A 23,819-nucleotide genomic window follows, 5' to 3' on the forward strand; every position below is an offset into this window, starting at 1 on the left:
GAACTCCGCGACCTGGGCCGCTGTGTCCTGGTCGAGGGAGCTCACCACGTAATAGTAGCAGGTGTCTTCTGAGGTGATCCGGCGAACGTGGAATTGGGCTTCGGCTTGCTGGAACCATAGGTTCGGGCGCTGTGTCCAGAAACCCGGCAGTTTCAACGAAACCGCATGAACAGAGGCGGTGTCGGTCATTTCTGGTCCAAAAATCGTTTGGACCGTCGGGGTCACCAATTGTAGCGGTGTGCTACACGCAGCGCTAAAATTACGACACGGAGTCGGTAACTGCAGTCGAAGGAAAAACTTTATTCGAAATCCTCAGCCTCACTTTTAAGCCTCCCTCAACCTGCCCCCCCGTGGCGCAGAGGCTCCAAAGCTCTGTGCTCGCAAACCCCCGTAGGCTATCTAATTGTGAGCCGGTTCGGATGTACCAGGAAATGGGTCGCCACAGGACGTCTATTTAGAATCGAGATGAGAAGGAATTTCTTTAGCTAGAAGGTGGGGAATCTGTGGAATTCATTGCCACATATGGTCCAAGTCACTGAGTACATTTAAAGTGCAGGTTGATAGGTTCTTGATTTGCAAGCGTGTCAAAGGTTACAGGGTGAAGGCAGGAGAATGGGGATGAGAGGAACAATAAATCAGCTATGATTGAATCGCAGAGCAGACTCATTGGGCCAAATTTTGCTAGTTTGCGAAAATGAGCTAATTTTGCTTCTGTGTGTTATGGTTTAATTATTCTTGCCACGTGCTATCATTCGTTTCCATGTGACATTTACATTTGAACAGCTCATATTTGCAAAGTACCTGGAACGTCCCTACAGATGCAAAGGTGGGCTCTGCACATTCATAAAGTTGAGATCTATAAGACTGACTTACCGAGCTGCTGCTGCTTCATCATGGAACGTTACAAAAGCCATGCCGAGTGGTTTCTCGTACACTTTTCCCTTCTCTTTTATGTATTCCTCATTCAGTTTCTGTTCCAATTTGGTGTAATATTCTACTGCATTTTCCTGTAGAAAGAAAAAGTTTGCCGTAACTACAGACAAGAAATTACTGTTGGAAACAAGTTCCTGAATACTTTGCTGGATGTAAGTTCATTGGCTTTGCATTCACATATTAGTAATGCCATTAATTCATACAAGGAACACCAAGGTCTCCTGTTTCATGAAGGTTATCGACAGTGAAAAAGAGCAGCAGGGATTACATGCAATTTGGGGGGGGAGTATCCCTTCTTATAAGTAAAAAGGCACTTAAATATGCAGTACTTTCAGACATTCATAGCACAGATCAGCCCAAGATAAACACACACACACATTGTCATCTGTTGGTCAGTTAATATTTTATCATCAGAAAATGCAAGTTCCACTCAAGTTATTGAAATGTAGAAATCCATGCAGATATATTGGTTAATCCCGTTGCTCAGATGGATGCAATGGGTTCCATGGAACTCTTAGAAAGGAAAGCAGACATTTTGCCTCGAGCACCCCAGAAAAAAATGAGCCCAACTTCTTATGTGCAAATTGGCTAACGAAGTTCCTTAAGTACATGGAGCAAATTTATGATGGCACTGGAGAGGGTTCAGAGGAGACTCACCAGGAGGTTGTCTGGGATGGAGCACGTCAGTTTGAGGAGACCGGATAATTTGGGTTTGTTTTGCTTGGAGCAGAGGAGGCTGGGGTGTGCTGTGTGGAAGGATGGTGATATGCAAACTGATAGCAGGTGGTTTGTGTTCCATTTCCAAGAAAGTGGTTATAGAAGACGCCATGTGGTGAAAAGCCAACTATCTTTCAAGGAGAGGAAACAATCAATTCACTTTGAAGCTATTACTGTTCAACAAGGTCTGACAAAGGTCAGTAGCTTGCCTAGAAATGCATACACAATTTTTGGGAGGTATCACTGGACAGTCATAAGGTGCAGAAAACCTAGTTGCTTTCTCTTCCACATGGCAACAGGATCACATTCTATACTGATGCAACATGAGGCCAGTCTTTCTAGAAGAGTTTGCAGAGAAAGAACATTTACAAGCAACAAATAATGTGTCGGAGGAATTCAGAAGGTCGAGCAGCACTTGTGTGAAGAAAGGGTTAGGACAATTCCTCTCTTTCACCCCCCCCCCCCCACAAGTGCTGCTTGTCCAGCTGAATCCTTCCAGTACATTGTTTGTTGTTCCAAATTCCAGCATCAGCAGTCTTGTGTGGCCCCCTCTAACATATTTACAAAGTAGTTATTGACTCTTGCCTAATGCCAGCACCAGCCCATTTTCCTATAGAGTATGACTGAGATTCTTCTCAAAATACATCAGTTCAGTAAGAACTGGCTTCTTGTCAAAACTAGTTCACCTACCTGCTCACAGCCTTTGACAACACAACAGCATAGTTGTCCACAGGGCTTGGGATTAATCATGACTGGTGTTTCCTCTTTAGAATAGTACACTCTGCTACGCTCAGCTTTTTTCCTGAAGTGCAGAGTAGAACAAACAAAATGAATAAAGTGAGAGTGTACATACAATGGCATAGTAGGACACACCACCATAACTTAGAATATTCGCAACATTAACATCTGTCCATCAACTGCTAACCATCGTTGTGCAATGCACTGGGATCTACAATTCATTGAATTTGCTCCACAGAAGCAGAGTAAACCTTCAGGAGCATGGGGCCTGCACAAAAAAAAAATCAATATGTTGGACTGGTCACCGAGGCAGAGTTCAAATTCCACCATGCAGGTTGGGAAAGTCATTATAAGAAGCAGGCGGTTTGTGTCCCATTTCCAAGAAAGAAGTTATAGAAGTTGCCATGTGGTAAAAAGCCAACTATCTTTCAAGGAGAGGAAACAATCAATTCACTTTGAAGCTATTACTGCATAATAAGATCTGACAAAGGTCAGCAGCTTGCTTGGAAATGCTGGATGTCCCCGACAAAATGGCTGGCACTTCTCAATCCAAACGCCACAGTTTTAAGACTCAAGGCTACCACATTGAACATGGCAAAATACATAATACTATTGAACCTTTGTATTAAATTGGCTCAATCATATCTGGACATCTGATGGCATTTCCAAATACTATGGCTCAGGAAGATTGTTACTTGACTGACTAGACATGTAAACTACAGGTCTGCTACACAAGATGTTTCCTTAAATCTGAACTATTCATAAATTGCATTAATGACTTGCACTTAAAGAAACAGTTTACATCAGATTTCTTATTCTTATTAGGTTTAAGGATGACTTGCTTCAACTCTGACCTTTTAGCTTCTGAGGTAGCTAATGAAGACAATGTGGGGATTTCCAGAGGACAGGTGGGTAGGTTTGTGAGGTGGAGTCTTCCTTCTGCCTCTTCTGCATGGCTTCTGTGTTCTTTTGCATGGCCCATCATGGGCCCTGATACCACACAGAACACTGACTTGTTACTGTGCACTTCAAGTTCAAACACACGAGGTAATTACCCCCACTGTACTTTAAAAATGTGATCCAGAAGCAAGGCTGGCCATGAGAGAGTGTTAGGTGGGCCTTGTTGCTTGGTACAATGAGTTCAGGCACTGCTGGTCTCTCCAATCTCCTCCTGTTTTATGTGACAAAAGATCTTGTCTCATCCTCTGTTTTGCTTTATAGTTCTCTCTTAGGAATTCTTTGCTGAAACACACTCTCAAAAGCCAGTAAATATTGTTGAACATGTCACTACAGGGAAATCTCCAGGCTGGGAAGAGCCGTGCAGCCATGTAGAGGAGATGGCACATCCAACAAGTGGTGATCAGAGAGTCTGTTGGATCCAGATGGCCTATTGACAAATAACTGGGTGCTGTCAATTCCAAAAATGGTCCACACTCAATGTTGAGTCCTGTATTTCTTTACTAAATGGCTGCATTGCTGACCATAATGCTTAACAGCAGCCCTAAACAGGTAACTTCTCTCCACACAAAGCACCGGAGTAACTTAGTACAGCTCTAGGGTGGGGTGTTGTGCCAGGCTGCCCGCCGAAAAGCACATAGAAAGGGGAAGCACAGGGGCTTGCACCAGATCCCAAACTCAGTAACACCATCTGTAGCAACATCTGTGTTGGGGGCGGCATGGTAGTGTACTGCCTGTAAAGAGCTTCTTTGTTTTCTTCTTGACTGTGGGTTTCTTCTTGCTGTTCTGGTTTCCTCCAACATTCCAAAGATGTATTCCAAAGGTTAATTGGCAAACCCTGTGTATATTACTACAATAACTCCCTTTAACCCTCATGCTGTTAGTGCTCCCATGCCAGAGCATGCATCCTGAGTGCAAAGCAAGGTGCCAGTATACCACGGCCACCAAGTGACAATTGGATGTTTTTAGATTAATTTAAATGGTAACATGTGATCTGGCACATAGCAAAGTAACAGATATCTAAATATATCTTCAGAAACCAACAAGTTTATAGTTCAAATAAACATATCAAATAGTAATTAATACAAGAGCAAGGCAGAGGATTAACTATTAAAGATTACTATCAGAAGAGAAAGATGACAAGTCACTTACCGGTCTGCATTGAGACGCATTAGCTTTGCCACATTATAACAGAGACGGACTTCGTAAACTGGACAGTTTGGGTAAGCTTCCCTGAAATATAACACAGTATCAAATCATCTGAGGCAAAGATCATTGTCCAATTTATTGTTTTAAATTTCAAACCAACTATCTGCACCAACTTTTACACTCCTGATTCATGAACTAAAATAATTAGTTCAATCTCTCATTCATTTCCATTTGATTGGGAAATCTTTTAGACTGAATCAACCCGAGAAAATGAACGGCCTACACCTATAGTGAAGGTTATATCAGGTCTGATCAGATTATTTTTGTATGATGAGACAGAGAGGGTAGCTGCCAGCAATGCCATTCACGCATGTATGGATTTTCATAAAACATTTCATTTATCACTTAAGCTCATCAATAGTAACAGTTGAAATTGTACTTACTGAAAATGTTGTTTTATTTTCTCAGGTTCAGCATATTTTGATAATCCATTTATAAATAAAGTGCGTTTTACCTACAAAAAAAGACACTTAAAATGTCACTTTTTTCAATTCTATTGATCATTTCAAACAGCAGTTTAAAACTACATTTCTTTGACCTCTGATTTAGACGTGACACATCACAAACTGTAATGGCAATTGTGAAACCATGGATCTCCTTTCTCTGGGAGAATCAGATTATTGCACATCCTTAAAACGTTTACAGCCCTCTGGTGGTCTGGGTGCCCTCTGGTTTTCAGCTTTTCAGGCTTTAGGCAGTGGAATTCCTCCCTAAATCACTTACTGCCTTTCCTAAAAAGGGGTACTTAAATGGCCTCATGCAACTAGCCCTTTTGCATCAGGGTCAAATATGATCACTCCATATTAAAAACACTTTGTAAATGATAGCTGTTGGGGCTAGATGAAGGAAAAGAACAGAAGTTAGACATTTTCCATAAATGAAGAGTTCAGAATGGAGGCAGGCTGAGTAACTATTTGCAATTTTAGAACATTGAACAGTGCACCAAAAGAACAGACTTCTTGATCTACAAGACTGTGCTTAACTAACTAAACATATTGCAATGTTCTAACTAATCTCTTCTGCATACATAACATCCATATCCCTCAATTCTCTGCACATCCATGTGCTTAAACACCTCTATTATATTTGCCTCCACTATTACCTCTGGCAGAACATTCCTGGCACCCACCTCTATGTAAAAGTCTCCTTTGAACTTACTCCCTCTCAGTTTTATTGCATGCATTCTAGTGTTAGACATTTGACCTTGGGAAAAAGTTACTGGCTACCTACTCTATGCATGCCTCTCATAATCAATACCATCGTTGATGTACAGTCCAAGGGTCGCACATATTAATATCTAGTTTAAATAATAAAGCTATAAATATTTCATCTTCTGCTTATTATGTTCAAATGTTTGAAACAGCAATGGAGCCCAAGGTTATCTCTCGAAAAGTGCTCCAATTAACTCACAGAGTCTGTAACCAACCAGTGAAGGCTCAAGACTTTATATTTCATAAATTTGAGAGACGTGCTATGGTAGCACTTCAAGGATTTGGGCCTGATTCTGATCTTAGATGCAGTGTGGAGCTAACATGTCCTTTATGTGTAGGTTTCAAATGGATGTTCTGGTTTCCTCCCACAGCCCATCAGCTGATAGGTTAGGAGGCTACTGTGGTCTGCCACTTAGTGTATGTAGATGGCAGGAGAAGAGAGAGGGAGGGAGAATGAGAGGGGGAGGAATACATCTGCATGTTGAAGGACTAAGGGAAAAGGGATTGATGGGACACAATGGAAGAGGGCCTCCTATGTTGTTACAAACTTGTTATGTGTCAAGTTAGACAGCAGGATGTGCCGCTGAACACGTATTTAGACTACCCACAAGAATCTGTGTATCTAATTGTTTGCCTGGAGGAAGCAGGTTAATTTATAATTTCTCATACTTTCAGCCTTTTTATCTTTTATCAAATATTTTCAGGAAAAAAAACCTGTCTATTTGCAATTCTGCTGAACCTGCCTGACAGTATTTCCTCCTGGACCCTTCCCAAGCCATAACCAACACCTGCCCTTCAAATTAACGACTCCCCTTGATTTGCACTGGATACTGTAGGAAGCATAACAGTTGGGCAATTGACTTCAGTTGTCAAATGGAGACTCAGTTGCAGCTATTGATTTTTTAATGTACTGGAGAAACCAATAATGCAACAGAACCTGACCAACCAGATCTCAATCAATTGGCTAATAGCAACTGGCCCATTGCAAAAGTCTAATGGTTTCAAGAATACTTAATCACAATTCTTACCAAATCATCCTCTCTGTAGTGCATTTTTGAAGTGTGTCGCCTCATGCTATAGACAGTGAGAAGCAGATACACAAAAGAGAAGACGGTATGGAGCCAGAGCAAATTATTCCTTTATTAAAAAACAAAATAGATTAGAGGGATGAGTCAAAGGAACATGCAATGCCAAATAAACTGATTGAAATACCATTCAAACTCAAAACAAAATCCATAATAACCGAACTGGTCAAGGTAGCAAAGCTTTTTAAATCCATATCCTCACCTTGACATTGTGGCTGTTCATTAATTTTTAAAATTTTAAATAGAAAATTTATTTGTATTTTCCCCAAATACCAGACTGCCTCTTTCCCAAGATATTTCGGTTCATTCTGCACTTTAATTAACCCCTGATCCCAATTTTAAATCAATGTTGGGAGGTTGCACCTGAAGTAGGTGGCTGGGATGGATGTCTAATGTTTTATTCTCAAGGCTGGAGCAGTTAATTGAATTGAATCAATCAACTTTATTTCTTAAGTTCTTCACATACATGAGTAAAAATCTTTATGTTACATCTCCATTTAAATGTGGAATGTGCAATCATAGCAATTTATGATAAATAGAACAGTCAATGTAATATGGAGTACAGTCAAGTCAGCTTGAGTTCATCAGTCTGATGGCTTGGTGGAAGAAGCTGTCCCAGAGCCTGTTGGTCCTGTCTTTTATGCTGTAGTACTGCTTCCCAGATGGTAGCAGCTGGAATAGATTGTGGTTGGGATGGCTTGGGTCCCCAATGATCCTAAGGGCCCTTTTTACACAGCTGTCCTTGTAAATGTTCTGAATCATGGAAAGTTCACAACTACAGATGCGCTGGGCTGTCCACACCACACTTTGCATAGCCCTGCGATTAAGGGAGGTACAGTTCCCAAAGTGATGCAGCCAGTCAGGATGCTCTCAATTGTGCCTCTGTAGAAAGTTCTTAAGATTTGGGGGCCCATACCAAACTTCTTCAATTGTCTGAGGTAAAAGAGGTGCTGTTGTGCATTTTTCCCCAGCTGGTGTGTACAGACCACGTGAGGTCCTTGGTGATGTGGATGCCTAGGAACTTGAAGCTTTTACCCTCTCCACCCCAGATCCATTGATCTCAATACGGGTTAGCCAGTCTCCATTCTTCCTGCAGCCCATAACCAGCTCCTTTGTTTTTGCAACATTAAGAGAAGGGTTGTTTTCTTGACACCACTATGTCAGAGATGACCTCTTCCATATAGGCCACCTCGTTATTGTTTGAGATAAGGCCAATCAATGTAGCGTTGTTGGCAAATGTAATTAGCATATTGGAGCTGTGGGTGGTGATACAGTCATGGGTGTACAGGAAGTAAAGGAAGGGACTCAGTACACAGCCCTGAGGGGCTCCTGTACTGAAAGTCAGAGGGTTGGAGGTGAGAGAGCCCACTCTTACAACTTGCTGGCGATCTGACAGTAAGTCCAGCATCCAGCTGCACGAGGCAGGGTCAAGGCCAAGGTCTCTGAGCTTCTTGTCGAGCCTGGAGGGAATTATGGTGTTGAATGCTGAACTGTAGTCCAAGAACAGCATTCTCACATAAGCATCCTTCTTCTCCAGATGTGTAAGGACAGTATGTAGATTAGTAGCTATTCTGTCATCTGTTGATCGGTTGTGACGGTATGCGAATAGTAGGGGGTCCAGTTTGGGTGGTAGCAAGTTGCAGATGTAATCCTTGACCAGCCTCTCAAAGAATTCGCTTATTATTGAGGTCAGTGCGACAGGATGCCAGTCGTTCAGGCATGTTACCTTGATTTTTTTTTGGTACAGGGACAATAGTGGATGATTTGAAGCAGGAGGACACTACACTGGATGATGGAGTGATTAAAAATGTCTGTAAACACACCTGCCAGTTGTGCTGTGCACATCCCAAGTAACGGCAACAGTTAACACGAGAGCAGGGCCATTACTGGATCCAACAACATTAATAGCTCATTGAGTTATAACGTAACTCATGGGGAGGATAGACTTATAAGGCACGACTGTCAGAAGTATAACTGAACTTTACTCCTTTTTATTCAGTATAACAATCCCCAGATACATGAACTCAAACCTAGCTCTTCTTTTCAGGAACACCTCCTCCCCAACTACGGTAGCACATCTATAACCTGCTATTCAGCTGTATGGAAATCCCAGATGATTGGCATCCAACTCACCAGGGCACCATTCCCATGCCATTGGAGCTCCGCTGAGTTTAGAAAGGAGTGTGGGGAATGGGTGGGGGGTGCTGTTGATCTTACATCGCCCAGATTTCTCTCGTTCTACCTTTAACACACTGGGTTCACGTATTAAGACATTACAAGGTGGTTTAATAAAAAAGGATTGGTCAATTAATCAGAGTAACATCCAACAGGCATGAAAATTTGTTTGCAGGAAAACCCTGAGGATTCCAGATTTTTATTATACTGGGTGTCCCTTTCCTTGGTGTTAATAATGATGAGAAAAATGTTATTGCTTTACAGTGAGTTTTAAAAAAAATGTTATGCGTGTTCTCATTCCTTCCCAAGCAAACTGCTTATAGAAGGACTAATAGAAACCTCTTGTGCAAGTCTAGGTTACTCCAGTGGCTTGTGAATTTGCAGGGCAGGTAATACTACAAACTCTAATGTGGACAGGAAGGTTTAGAAGGGTTAGCTTAGATGAGCATGTTGGTCAGCATGGACCAGTTGGACCAAAGACCCAGCTTCTGTGTTGTTTGACACTATGATGATCTCTAGGCTTCAAAAAGGGAGGTAAGTGGTAGGTAAAATCAGCCTAGGCAATCACTCAAAAAATGGCAGTTAACCCTCTGTGTAAAGTGGACAAGCTGACAAGGACAATGCAACTAAACAGCTCAGTTAGCACACTGTGACTCTGAACTACATATGCTCATGAAACATTAAATCTACGATGCTTACCTAGAATTCAGGTTTCCTATAGTTGTCCGGCCAAAGCTGTATGCATTATTTTCTGAAAGAGGCAGAATTTTTATTGGTTACATCACGTTCCAAGAGTAAAAGTTGTCACCAGAAACATTATAATAGAAACTAAGAATGATAAGCTTATATGACAGTATCTCAGAGACAGTTTATATTCTATCTCTACTCAATATATCATTTCAGGCACAGACTGATTAATTCTGACAAAGTGTACACCCTCTCCTCACCCAAACAATATCAATTAGCTCTTGTATTTTCTCTCTTCTTACCTCTCCCTTTAGGCAGAAGATACAAAAGCCTGAAAGCATGTGCCACCAGGCTCAAGGGTAGCTTCTATCCTACTGTTATAAGACGTGAATGGTTCCCTGGTATGTCAGAATGGAGCTTTGACCTCAAATTGACTTTGTTATGGACTTGTACCTTCTTGTATGACTGCACTGCAACTTCCTCTAACTGTTACACTTCGCTTTGCATCCAGTTTACTACCTCAGTGCACTATTGTACTGAAGTGATCTATATAGATGGTGTTTGCTCTGGATTTCCAGAACCTTGCTGAACCTTGTGTCTATGACAAAACCTGTGTTTTTATTTGCTCACTGAGATTACTCAAGTCTACAGCCAAATCCACTGGTACGTTCTATGTACACAGTTGTATTATGAGGATTAGGCAAGAGGCCAATGACAAGATGAGCCAACAGAAATGCAAATGAAAACAAAACAATAGCATTCATAAATTCAAGTTTAATTGTCATTCAACCCATACATGAATACCCATGAATACAGCCAAATGAAACAGAGTTACTCCAGGGTGCAAAAACACAATAGCAACAGTCACACACAACACAAGGCCAATACAGCACATAAGATACCAGTAAAATACAGTCACACAAAAAAACATATAGTTCGAGACCCTGAGTCCATGAATGTTGTGGCAGTCTGCAGTCAAACTGCAGACTGCATGTCTTCCACTGAGCTAACACTGGGGGCAGCACCAACTTCAGCATGGACGCTGCACCACACCATCTCTCGTGGAGTGCACTGACTCTGACGTCTCTCTCCTGGCCAGTTGTAAACAGGCAACATCATGGCTTGAGGGCTAACCCTCTTTAAATCTGAGGCCATGCAACTCCCCCCACTGTCTGCCAATAATCAGTGAATCGGACTTGCAGCATTCCACATTAACAACGTCCAAAAGGGTCTTCCAATTACAAGAAAGGTGACTAAGACGGTCTTCTGCTATTAAGATGCACACTGCCTTTGTGCACAGATTCCTCAGATGCCTCTGACACAGGCAGCACCACAATCTTTAAAAAGGACAGTAACATCTTTGGTTGACCCCATAGAAGTTGCTGTGATTGAACATGCTGCCCTCTTACCAGAAGTCAGTGAGTCAGCATTAGTGATAGAATGGTCAACTTGCTCGTTTTCATTTGATGCTAACACACTCATTCAGACACAGGTCTTGGCAATCAACCATTCTGGGTCTGGTACAAATTCCACCCTTTAAGATCCATGGAACTATCTTTTAAATTTGAATTGTAATTGGTTTATTATTGTCACATGTACTGAGACAGAGTGAAAAGCTCGTCCTTTATACTGTTCAAATCATTACACAGTGCATTCAGGTAAGACAATAACAGAATGCAGAATAAAGTGTAACAGCTACAGAGAAAGTGCAATGCATGTAAATAATAAAATGTAAGATCATAAAGAGGTAGACTGTAAGGTCAAGAGTCCATTTCATCTAATCTCGATTATGCTGATCTTGGATTTTTTTTTGCCCAAGTATATCCATTCTTAATTGAGGAAAACGTGGGGTTGGGTCCATGTTCCTAAGTAAGCAGTTATTGTGGCCAACAACCTAGAAGAACACTACAGTTTTGCTCTCATTCATTTACATTAATTATTAGCTTACTTCTCAAGCCTCTCAAATGGGGAAAAAAAGCCAAAGCTATATTGAATGGCCAAATGGTAACCAAGGTTTTGAACCCAAATCAGATCTACCACCCATTGATTTAAATACTGCACACTAAAAAATGTATAGAAGGGAACTGCTCAGATTGTATTCAACTAATTGGCTCAATTACATCAATCCAGTCAAAACCTTACTTTCTGTAACCTGGCTACTGAATGGTGCTACTAGAGTCAGTGGTTTAAATTTGGCCCATTACACTTTCTTTGTGAGAACATACAGCCCAAGGTTTGGTTTAGTTTCCTTCCTTGCCATTATCTCAAATTGGTATAAAGTTGAAATGACCATTCTTCTCTAGCTTTAGCCCAAACATGACTAAGTCTTCTTAGCTGTTGTCCTTTACTTACATCGCCGAAAGCAAACTGCCTTCTATTTTAGCTCTTCATGAGGTGTAAGAGACCAGCTCAATGAAGCTCAAGTCAGCAAAATGAAATAAATCTATACTCTTCTGTACTGACTGATAAGATGCACTGCTTTAAAATTAGGGAGTCACTTTAACAAAACGTTGGTTTAAAGTATTGTGTGCAACTATGGTTGCCTAGGTTAGAGAGAATGGACAGGCTGGGTCTGCATTCCCTTGAGAGATGAGCTTGAAAGGTGACATGACAGGAGGTATATAAAATTCAGAGCTGCATAAGGGAGATGACCAGTGTTCATTTCCCATAGTACAGGTGTCTAAAGCTGGAGAACACAGGTTTAAGGGAAGATAGAAAAGGATAAAAGGAGATCTGAAATCTATATTTATCACAAATAATAGCTGGATTCTAGAATGAGCTGCCTGAATGACCAGAGCAAAGAGGGATATAGAGTTAACGCAGGCAAGTGAGATTGGTATAGAGAGGCATGATGGTTTGCATAGATGCTATGGGCCAAAGAGCCTGTTTCTACAAACACAACTCTATGACTAAGGTACAGCAAAGTGAAGAACTTACCAAGCAGATCTCCTGAGAAGTTCACAGGCAAGATTATACCCACAGAGAGAATACCAATGACTACCAGCAGCCCAATGATGTGACGCTGAAAGGATAAATAATGGACGGCATCCTCGCCACATTTCTCTCTGATCTCTTCATCTCTGAGAAATGGAAACAAGTGAAATCATGCATCATATTTTATTACTTCCTCTATTTCTTCCTCAAGTACTGTTGAAATGAACTTTAAATATTTAAAGGGCACTAAATTAATTGGAGTGGTCATAGGAATTCATCAGTTGTAGCAAAAGTGCTTCAGGGAGGGTTATTCATATTTTTTTAAAGCACAGTTAGGATTTCTCTTGTCATCTTTCAAAAAAAATTTAAATAAAAGCACAGAACACCCCCCCCAAAAAAAGATTTAGACAAATTTTGGATAAATGTACTGATAGAGTTTCAGAGGGATATGGGTCAAGCACAGGCTAATGAGATTGGCATGGATGAGTGGGCAAATGGCTTGGTTCCATACTGTATTTATCTCTGACTCTATAAAACCAATACACTGCAAAATGAATTACAACTCTCAGAATGTATCAGTAAAGCAGATAAAAAGTGACACAGTGGCAGGGTAGTAGTGCTGTGGCTGCACATCTCCTGCAACTTGGATTCTATCAATGGACTAAGTGGAGTTTGTACATTCTCCTTTTGATCGTGTGGATTTTGTTCAGTTGCTCCAGTTTCCTCAGGCATGCCAGAGACATGCTGGTAATTTACTGCTGTACATTAGGTGGCAAGAGAATTAGTGGACACGAGAGGGGAAGGGATTTTCAAGGGAATGGGATTGGTGAGATTGTTCAGCACTTCACAAACTTAGTCACAGTCAATCTTACAGAAAGAAAACAGGCCCTTCAGCCCAACCTATTCATGCTGATCATGTTCCCCAGCAAACCAGTCCCATCTGCCTGTGCTTGCCCCACAGCCTCTAAGCCTCTCTTAAAGAAAGTCTTTGAGGCTTAGTGTAGCTCACATTCTCAGAGGGGAGGTTTGACCACTGAAATACCTGCAGGGTTGATCATCCATATGGATAACAGCACTCTGAGGGGGCAGCTTTGGGTTAGAGACTTCCCCAAGATACTTGTACACAGTATTTAAGCCATACTAAGGGAGGTTGTACTGTCAGGATGAGATCTCAAAAATTAGGGACACTAAAACGGAAACAGAACACTTAATACCCCCCCTCCACAAATCACATCCTATGAGATGGGAAAATATGAAATAAGAAATTATATTTCAAAACTATTTTAGGAAGCAGGTTAGCAAGAGAACAAAACATGGGTACAAAGTGGTGCATCTCACAAATATACTACTTCAATGTGTCGGCATTCAAATGGAAAACATGGTCAAATGACTGCTTTCAGCACACCAGTTTTCCATATTTGTTTACTAACTGGCAACCTACTAAATGGGTTTTATTGTAACAGCACAGCTTACATTCCATTAACTGGTACATTCCACGTCAAGGTAGGCTAATGTACAGTAATCACATCTATACAATTGCCCAAGGTCAGAAAAAATTAACAATTTTACTGGGACACTGCAGTGCCAAATCTCAGCTTGGAAATGATAAAATTATCAATGGTTCTTGGAAGCACACGCCACTCTACAGAGACTCTCCACACTCATCTGAAAATCATCGTTAGCAACACTGGGGGTGGGGGGAAGTGAGACAACAGGGTCTGCACAATGACTTTACTATTTGTCAGTCCTGCCTGGTTGTGATTAAATCCACCACCAGACATTCATCATAAATGTCATACCACATGACCAGGTATCAAATGAAGTATAAAATGTGATATGGGGCTTTTGTCCATGCCCAAGGAATGTCAACTGGTTTACATATCATATCACGAGGATATTCTCAATTTCACTTATCATGTTAAAGATGCACTAAAATTCTTAAGGTAATTACAAAAGGAACTTGGTTCATGTGACATGTTCACAACTACAGTACTTGGCTTCACCTTAAGTCTTGAATATCTATCATTCAATATAAATTATGGATTTGTTTTTAGGATGAGAATACTCACTTTATTCTAAATATAGCAGTCAACCATGAACAGAAGCCCTGTAAACAAACATTAGGATGTTAGAATAGCATAAATTAGTAAATTATCGCTGTTGTTTCCCATATTCAATTAACAAACATATTTTTTAAATGGACATCACATCAGAGAATCAGAGAGACTTCTGAAACCAACTCCAGAATCCTTTCATTATTGAGGAAATCTTCAAGAGGCAGTGCTTCAAGAAGAGGACTTTCATTGCTAAGGGCTTACAACATCCAGAACATACCTCTCATTACTACCATCAGGGAGGAAGTGCAGAAGCCTAAAGAACCAAACTCAATAATTCAGAAAAAGAATCTTCCCTTCCACCAACTGTACTGCTGTTGTAAACAAATTTCATATTATCCAAGTCAGTGATAATAAATCTGATTCTGATAAAGCTACTTGATGGCTAGAGTACACAATTAGATTGTGAGCTAATATGACAAAACTGAAGGTGAAATACCAAGAGAACTAGCTAATGTGGAGGTTTGAGCTGAAGATGTAAATGTAAACTTGGGTAAGAAAAGAATCTAAAAGATATGTTGACTGGGCAAGATGAATGAAGGCTTAGGTGCAGCATTCCATGTATTAAATTTCATGCATGAACCCTTTAATACTATTCATGATTTATAATACTAAAAAAACTGAGTTCCTCTTTGCATCTTAAAATGCAAAGAAAACCTAATACACCATATTCTTGTTATATGCATCTTCAGACTATAAGGATTCACGGTTATGCGAGGAACCTATTTCTACCAACGTCTCCTTATATGCGTCCAAAACTCACAGTTATGCGAGGAGCACTGCTTTCCCACCAATACAAGACGTGTGCACACGCCTCACAGTCTCACTCCTGCGAGTCTCGCATTGTTTTTGGCAAGGTGTGGATGTGCAATCTTGCGCTCTTATACTTTTGTTGGTTTTACCTACGGTGCAGTGATTTTGTGCTTGTAATATTTAACTAGGCCTCCTAAGTGTCTGATATCATGTCCTGGGCCATCAGCCGAGCGACAGAGAACTGCTTTAACACTTGAAAAAAAGTTGGAAATTATAACCAGTGCAGCATCAGGTGAAGGGAACACAGCTCTGGGATGCTACTGCCGGGAACAGGATCTTGCCTTTAAAGTTCTTTTGTTGCTTGACAATGCGCCAGCCCATCTTAAGCATTTGGACAGCATTCCTCCTAACATAAACAGTGCGTTTCCTGCCGCCTAACACAACATCACTGATTCAGCCACTCGACCAAGGTGTGATCCACATTTCAAGGGTTTTTTTTATGGTGAACTATCTCTCAGATGCTGCAAGCAACAGACGATTTTGAAAATCCCAGGAGTTTACCAACAGTGAGGGAATGGTGGAAGTTGGAACACTTGGCACAAATGGCGATGGACATGGACTCAAGTTTAGAACAGAGTCAGCATTTCAGTTGTTCCCTGCCATCAACCCTTCTTCCCTACAAGCAAATTTATGCTGAAAAACAAAATGGTGCCAAGCAATCAACCCTCATCACTTTCTTCAAACCGGTGTCATCTCCTGCAGCCGGCAGTTCTGAGAGTTCTGTGAGTCTTCCTTCACCCCTATGATCCCGACACCACAACAACCACTCATCTCCTGGAGCGAACACACTTGCCACTGTTGGTGAGTACTGTACACCCTAGTATGCTAACTTTCTATGATTTATTACTTTGAATATTACCTTAAATTGATGAAATATAATACCAATGTTGCCTTTGTGGTACAGCTTTTGTGTCGTTTTGATATGAAAATGTGAATAAATTACAGATAAAACATATTTAGGAAGCCCTCTGGAATGCATCCCTATTTTCTCCATTTAAATAATTATTCACATTATGCGTTGACTGTGAGGAACATATCCCCTGCATATAACAAGGATAGGGTGTATTTGTGGATAGGACCCAAGTCTAAACATAAAGTCCATTTACATTACATACACAGCATATATATATTCAGAAGGTAGCTTTATGTATATTTTTAATAATTTTGTACATGAAACATTACAAAGGTAGGCTAACTACACCTTAGCCGCCCAGGTGGACAGTCACCAGCTGTTTGGCACAGCCATCATTCCTAACTCTGAATTTATGTATGTGCTACTGGTAAGCAGTCTGTCTTACACTGCTCATCACATACATATACTGACACAGCCATTCAACATGTTAGATTTTCATTAGTGATGATCAATTAATTTCTCTGCTGCTTCGTGATCACCACAAATTTTTCAAAATATAATTCCATGCCTTTTCTTAAATTTCTGCAACCAGAATATTCAGTTACCTTTCATTTTCAGCTCGCCATGATAGATTTTTCTTTGTTTCATGATCAGTATACTGTTAAGCAGCATGTTCACTCTGGTGCTGACGAGTCCACTCTCTCAATTCATGATCAAGATCTTCATTTTTCACTTAATGCAGTGTTTTTTCCATTTTGTATTAACTCAATACATATGTGAGGTCATTTTTCAGAACCGCCTGTGGTGTAGAGACCTGCGCATCACCTGGAAGCCTTCCCAGTGCCTTGCAGAATTTTTCATTTGTGATATTTGGTCATCACTCAGAAAAAAAAACTGGATTTCAGAGGTGTTTGGATTTTGGAATTTTGGATAAGGGGTGCTCAACCTGTACAATACTTCTTTTCTAAAGACGTGTGGTTATAGGCTATAAACAAAATGCAAGTGCAGCAATGTGAGTGTATGAACATGGAAAGACAGACAGGTAGGAGCCTAAAGAAAGTCACTGAGTCATTGACTACAAGCAGAGATAAAAAAAAATTAATCAAATGTGAACAAAAGCACACAGGAAGAATAACATCAGTTAGTCAGGAACACTGCGAACAACCCTTTTTTGAACAGATGGATTGTTGCCAATTTTATATGGTATGGACAAATGCTGATCTTGTATGGATAGCCTATCCAAAACTTTATCTCATTTTGAGACAGCGGTGCATGACAAGATTTCACATGAAGTCCAATGACTAGTAAACAAGTAAGTGGCAATTCTTTGATGCCATATTATGCTAAACTATTACAGCTATTAAAAACAAAATCCTTTTGTCATTCTTCAACTTTCTGGCATTACATTCCATTGAAATTGACAGTAATATGTAAATTCAGTCACTGCCTTACAGGAGAAGAATTTCACAGCTTACTGCCAGCAATCATCAGTCACCTCATGGTGGGATGCTTCAACTGTGCACTGGGAAGGCATGTTTGCAATGCCATCACTAAATAATTGTTATGCTGCCCTGACATTCACAAAGGCAAACATTTACTTTTTTGCAAATGAGGGAAGGCTTGGAAAACAAAATTCAGAAGATGAATTGGGTTTAATTCTAATGGATTTGTCACTGAATCTGCTGTTTATCTGCAACATTGCTAACATCCTTTTAAACATTAAACAGAATCTTGGTGTTCAGTTCCCTGGAAACAGTACCTTCCCCAAGGTTTCCATTACACAATAAATGCACACAACTACTAAATTTCCAGAAAGCCCTATGTCTACTTTGTTAGTCATGTGGAACTCTGCTATATCTGTTATGTAATCTTTAGACACAAGTTCTGGAAGTTATTTGCAAATTCACACAATTTCAGAATTGCCCAGAATTATAATGTTCTAACTATCAGTGTAAAATGCTAATATTCTATGCTTCTCATCAAGCAATTAGTGCTTCTATTTGTATCACATGACCATGATCTTAAACCGGCAGGTATAACTACTGTGCTAAGATCCTTTATCTCATTTGCTAAGATCACATGCTCCTCAGCTGTTACCAATACCAAGAGAACAAAGATCAGCTTGTGTTCACAGAAACAGAAATATAGGAAGAGGCTATTTGATCCAGTGTGTTCTCACTAGTGAGAAAGAGCTAATCCGCTCAATCCCAATTTTCACGTCCATAGTACTTTAAAGGTACATTCAAGTGATGTTTTTAAAATGTACAGAGGATGTTTTTGTTTCTTTCAATTTTTAGGCAATGAGATTTAAACGCTTTCTACTAGTTAGAGTCAATGTCATACAGCACAGGAACAGATTCTGTGGCTCCTCATGTTCAATCCAACAACTATACCCATCTAATCACATTTGTCCACATCAGCTCCAAATCCTCTAAATTACTTTAAATACATGTCCTTTGGGATAAGGTTCTTCTAACAGTCTCTACATAGGACCCTCAGTTTTATACCTTACAATAAAGTCTCCACTCAAACTCCACTGTTACAATAAGGGCAACACCATCCATTCTTTCTACATTGCTACAGTGTTTCGGTCCTTATAAATCTCTGCACCATCAACAATACAATGACATCGTTATTCTAATACAGTGGTTCCAAAAGAGGGTGATATCATCCCCCCCCCCCCGGTGTTTCCAAGGGCCCCATAAAGATAAAGGAGATTGGGGGGTAGTAAGGGAGGCAGTTGAGGGATTACAAGCTTAATTTAAGAATTAAGTAATGCTGATCATGTAATCATCTCATCTCTTGCTCACCCACCATTCTTAGACTTTGTTCAAAGTGTATTATCGATTCTGATAAGCAATGTGACACTTGAGTATTTGGCATGTTATGAGAAATCTGGACTGAAGCAATTGTGTTATTTCCGACTCTGACCTATGCATTATTGCCATTTACTACAGTGTTAGCCAGTACAATCCCCAAACGTTATTCATGCAGTGATACAATTCCTGTGAATTAGGGTATGATATTCAATGGGGTTAATGTTCAAAGTCTGCCCTTTTGGATGGTCTTGACAGCACTTCCCTAGCCTACAGCCCAACCAAGATATTGCTGCCCCGCTTGATGTACCTTCCAGCAGACAGTCAGATTTTGCCTGTGCTATGATGACATCAGAACTTTCCCCTTTATTGATCGCAGCACTGGAGGTTGGATTTAAACAGTCAGTGACTGACATTAGTTGCTAATCCTTTGCAAAAATGGCAGAAGCAGACCAAATAAAAAAGTGTCGCCAGTACAGTGTGTACAGTTAGTCCCCGAGTTACGAACGTCCGACTTACGAACAACTCGTACTTACGAACTGAGGAAGGAGAATGCCGTCCACCATTTTAAGTTGGATTGCGAAGCCACCCGCCATTTTAAGTCGTTGCCATTGATACTGTGTTCAGTGTGTAACTTTGTATTTGGCTTAAATTTTTCTTAGCAAGATTCACCCTGAACCCCCTCCCCCTTTCCGGTCGGCTGCTGGCGCAGTGAGATCAGCGCCGGGCTCGAGAATGGAGGTTCCTGAGTTCGATCCAGTGACAGACCGCTCCCGAGTGCGCCGGGTTGATGTCAAGCTCACAACCTCAACCTCGTAAAAAAAAAACACTGCCACCTCCGGTTAAATTTCCACACGGAATATTGAGGAGGATCAAATACCCAAACCCAGCCCAGCCCCCACTTGACCCATTTAACCTGTCTCAGTGCAGTGGACTTTAGGACCTGGGGAATTCAGTGCGGTGGTCCTTAGGACCCAGCGGAGCTTGGGAGCTGTTGGAGGTCGGGACCTGCTGCCCACAGTGTTTCTGTTCCATTGATGGGAAGTGATCACGATTGTAAATAAAGTGGAGATAATAAAGCATTTGGAAAGGGGTGAAACGTCATCGGTCATTGGAAAAGTGTTAGGCTACAGTCGGTCAACGATCGGGACAATTTTAAAGGATAATGGATAAAGTGAGAATAATGGAACATGTGAAAGGCCCTGCCCCAATGAAAGCTACAATTATTACTAAGCAATGCAGTGGTTTAATTATTATTATAATACATTCATTTCTTAAGTGTTTTATATGCATAGAAAGGTAAAATATATACTATATACGAAGACAAACTTTTGACTAACTGACGCTAAATAATACTGGATGTACTTGTTCTGACTTACATACAACTCCGACTTAAAGGAGGACTCAGGAATGGACCTCGTTCGTAACCCAGGGACTGCCTGTATCTGAAAAATGGAATTATACCAGCACGGAGCAACCTGCAGGAGGCCATTGTGTTTGATATGTGAAAAAGATCTCTACAAATGAGGAAAATAAACCATTCAGACTCCTTGAACATTTGGAGAGAATACACAAGAACTTGACTTCTTTTCAGTCACTTTCTGAAAACCTTCAGAAACAGAAAACACTTCAAACATGTTTGCCAGCACTTCACAAAATTGTGATAGTATGCATACTTTGTTTAACATTTCATTGCTCATCGCTAATTCTAGAAATCTCCATTCAATTGGAGGAGAACTGATTCTGTCTCCAGTAAGGGAGTTTCGGAGTATGGCTTTCCATAAGTCACCACACCAAATAATCAGAGCAATTCCACTCAGAGACAAACCTTATTCAAAAATGAACAGGTGAAATGTCTGAGAATGTGGAAGACACATTGTGCAACATACTTCAAATAACAGAATTTGCTCTGCAGTTGGATCAGTCAACTTTGCCAGGCAGCAAAGCTTTGCTTCTTAGACAATAGACAATAGGTGCAGAAGTAGACCATTCGGCCCTTTGAGCCTGCACCACCATTCTGAGATCATGGCTGATCATCTACTATCAATACCCGGTTCCTGCCTTGTCCCCATATCCCTTGATTCCCCTATCCATAAGATACCTATCTAGCTCCTTCTTGAAAGCATCCAGAGAATTGGCCTCCACTGCCTTCCGAGGCAGTGCATTCCAGACCCCACAACTCTCTGGGAGAAAAAGTTTTTCCTTAACTCTGTCCTAAATGACCTAACCCCTTATTCTCAAACCATGCCTTCTGGTACTGGACTCTCCCAGCATCTGGAACATATTTCCTGCATCTATCTTGTCCAATCCCTTAATAATCTTATATGTTGCAATCAGATCCCCTCTCAATCTCCTTAATTCCAGCGTGTACAAGCCCGGTCTCTCTAACCTCTCTGCATAAGATAGTCCAGACATCCCAGGAATTAACCTTGTGAATCTACGCTGCACTTCCTCTACAGCCAGGATGTCCTTCCTTAACCCTGGAGACCAAAACTGTACACAATACTCCAGATGTGGTCTCACCAGGGCTCTGTACAAATGCAAAAGGATTTCCTTGCTCTTGTACTCAATTCCCTTTGTAATAAAGGCCAACATTCCATTAGCCTTCTTCACTGCCTGCTGCACTCGCTCATTCACCTTCAGTGACTGATAAACAAGGACTCCTAGATCTCTTTGTATTTCTCCCTTACCCAACTCTACACTGTTCAGATAATAATCTGCCTTCCTGTTCTTACTCCAAAGTGTATAACCTCACACTTATTCACATTAAACGTCATCTGCCAGGTATCTGCCCACTCACCCAGCCTATCCAAGTCACCCTGAATTCTCCTAACATCCTCATCACATGTCACACTGCCACCCAGTTTAGTATCATCAGCAAACTTGCTGATGTTATTCTCAATGCCTTCATCTAAATTGTTGATGTAAATTGTAAACAGCTGTGGTCCCTGTGGCACCCCACTAGTCACCACCTGCCATTGCATGAAACACCCATTCACCATTACCCTTTGCTTTCTATCTGCCAACCAGTTTTCTATCCACGTCAATATCTTCCCCCCCCCCCCAATGCCACCAATTTTACCCACCAATCTCCTATGTGGGACCTTATCAACTGCCTTCTGAAAATCAAGGTACACTACATCCACTGGATCTCCCTTGTCTAACTTCCTGGTTACATCCTCAAAAAACTCTAATAGATTAGTCAAGCATGATCTGCCCTTGGTAAATCCATGCTGGCTCAGCCCAATCCTATCACTGCTATCTAGATATGCCATTATTTCATCTTTAATAATGGACTCTAGCATCTTCCCCACTACTGATGTTAGGCTGACAGGATGATAGTTCTCTGTTTTCTCCCTCCCTCCTTTCTTAAAAAGTGGGATAACATTAGCCATTCTCCAATCCTCAGGAACTGTTCCTGAATCTAAGGAACATTGGAAAATGATTACCAATGCATCCGCAATTTCCAGAGCCACCTCCTTTAGTACCCTAGGATGCAGACCATCTGGACCTGGGGATTTGTCAGCCTTCAGTCCCATCAGTCTACTCATCACCGTTTCCTTCCTAATGTCAATCTGTTTCATTTCCTCTGTTACCCTATGTCCTTGGCCCATCCATACATCTGGGAGATTGCTTGTGTCTTCTCTAGTGAAGACAGATCTAAAGTACTTATTAAATTCTTCTGCCATTTCTCTGCTTCCCATAACAATTTCACCCAATTCATTCTTCAAGGGCCCAACATTGTTCTTAACTATCTTCTTTCTCTTCACATACCTAAAAAAGCTTTTGCTATCCTCCTTTATATTCCTGGATAGCTTGTGTTTGTACCTCATTTTTCTCTCCCCGTATTGCTTTTTTAGTTAAGTTCTGTTGTTTCCTAAAAATTTCGCAATCATCTGTCCTCTCACTCACCTTAGCTCTGTCAAACTTCCTTTTTTTAATGCTATGCTGGGAATGTTCGCTTCATAAAGGATAAAAGCATGATTCAAGAGTTATTATTTGCAAGGGAACTATAAACAGATACACTATTTCAGGTTGTTGAGCTCCTTTTCCAAAGAGAATGATAGTCTGCTCATCAACATTCCTGCTTGTGCAATATATTGGGGGGGGGGGCATCAATGATAGAACATCACCGTGGGTTATTACTTTCTTGAAAAAAGCTGTAGCTAACATATTTTCCATTGCAGTTCTTGTTGCAAAAAAAAAGTGATGATCAGCTACACACATCATTAAATACTGTTACTCTGTACTCTGATACTCTCCGTCTAACGCCATGGCCTTTTACATTTTTAAACTAGCCTGCCACGTGGGACCCTGCCAGAAGCCTTGGCAACATCTATATTGAATATGTGGCGACCCATTTCCTGGCACATCCGAACTGGCTCACAATTAGCCAGCATTCCGGCTAAGGGAGATAGCCTACGGGGGTTTGCGAGCACAGAGCTTTGGAGCCTTTGCGCCACGGGGGGCAGGTTGAGGGAGGCTTAAAAGTGAGGCTGAGGATTTCGAATAAAGTTTTTTCTTCGACTGCAGTTACTGACTCCGTGTCGTAATTTTAGCGCTGCATGTAGCACACC

General features: G+C 41.0%; 1 protein-coding gene across 3 annotated transcripts in view; it reads right to left on the reverse strand.

The window, feature by feature from the left end:
- Positions 1-23,819, reverse strand: part of LOC132401015 (CSC1-like protein 2) — a 198,310-nt gene that overhangs the window by 59,668 nt on the left and 114,823 nt on the right. For all 3 annotated transcript variants that reach the window (XM_059982731.1, XM_059982730.1, XM_059982728.1), the window contains 8 exons: positions 14,716-14,753; positions 12,650-12,792; positions 9,725-9,776; positions 6,794-6,902; positions 4,938-5,008; positions 4,498-4,578; positions 2,341-2,452; positions 874-1,007 (listed from right to left, as the gene is read on the reverse strand). In XM_059982731.1, the coding sequence (XP_059838714.1) occupies positions 874-1,007; positions 2,341-2,452; positions 4,498-4,578; positions 4,938-5,008; positions 6,794-6,902; positions 9,725-9,776; positions 12,650-12,792; positions 14,716-14,753 (740 nt within the window). The remainder of the gene's footprint in view (positions 1-873; positions 1,008-2,340; positions 2,453-4,497; positions 4,579-4,937; positions 5,009-6,793; positions 6,903-9,724; positions 9,777-12,649; positions 12,793-14,715; positions 14,754-23,819) is intronic.

The sequence above is a fragment of the Hypanus sabinus genome, chromosome 10 (genome assembly GCF_030144855.1).
Source record: "Hypanus sabinus isolate sHypSab1 chromosome 10, sHypSab1.hap1, whole genome shotgun sequence".
Classification (NCBI taxonomy): Eukaryota; Metazoa; Chordata; class Chondrichthyes; order Myliobatiformes; family Dasyatidae; genus Hypanus; species Hypanus sabinus.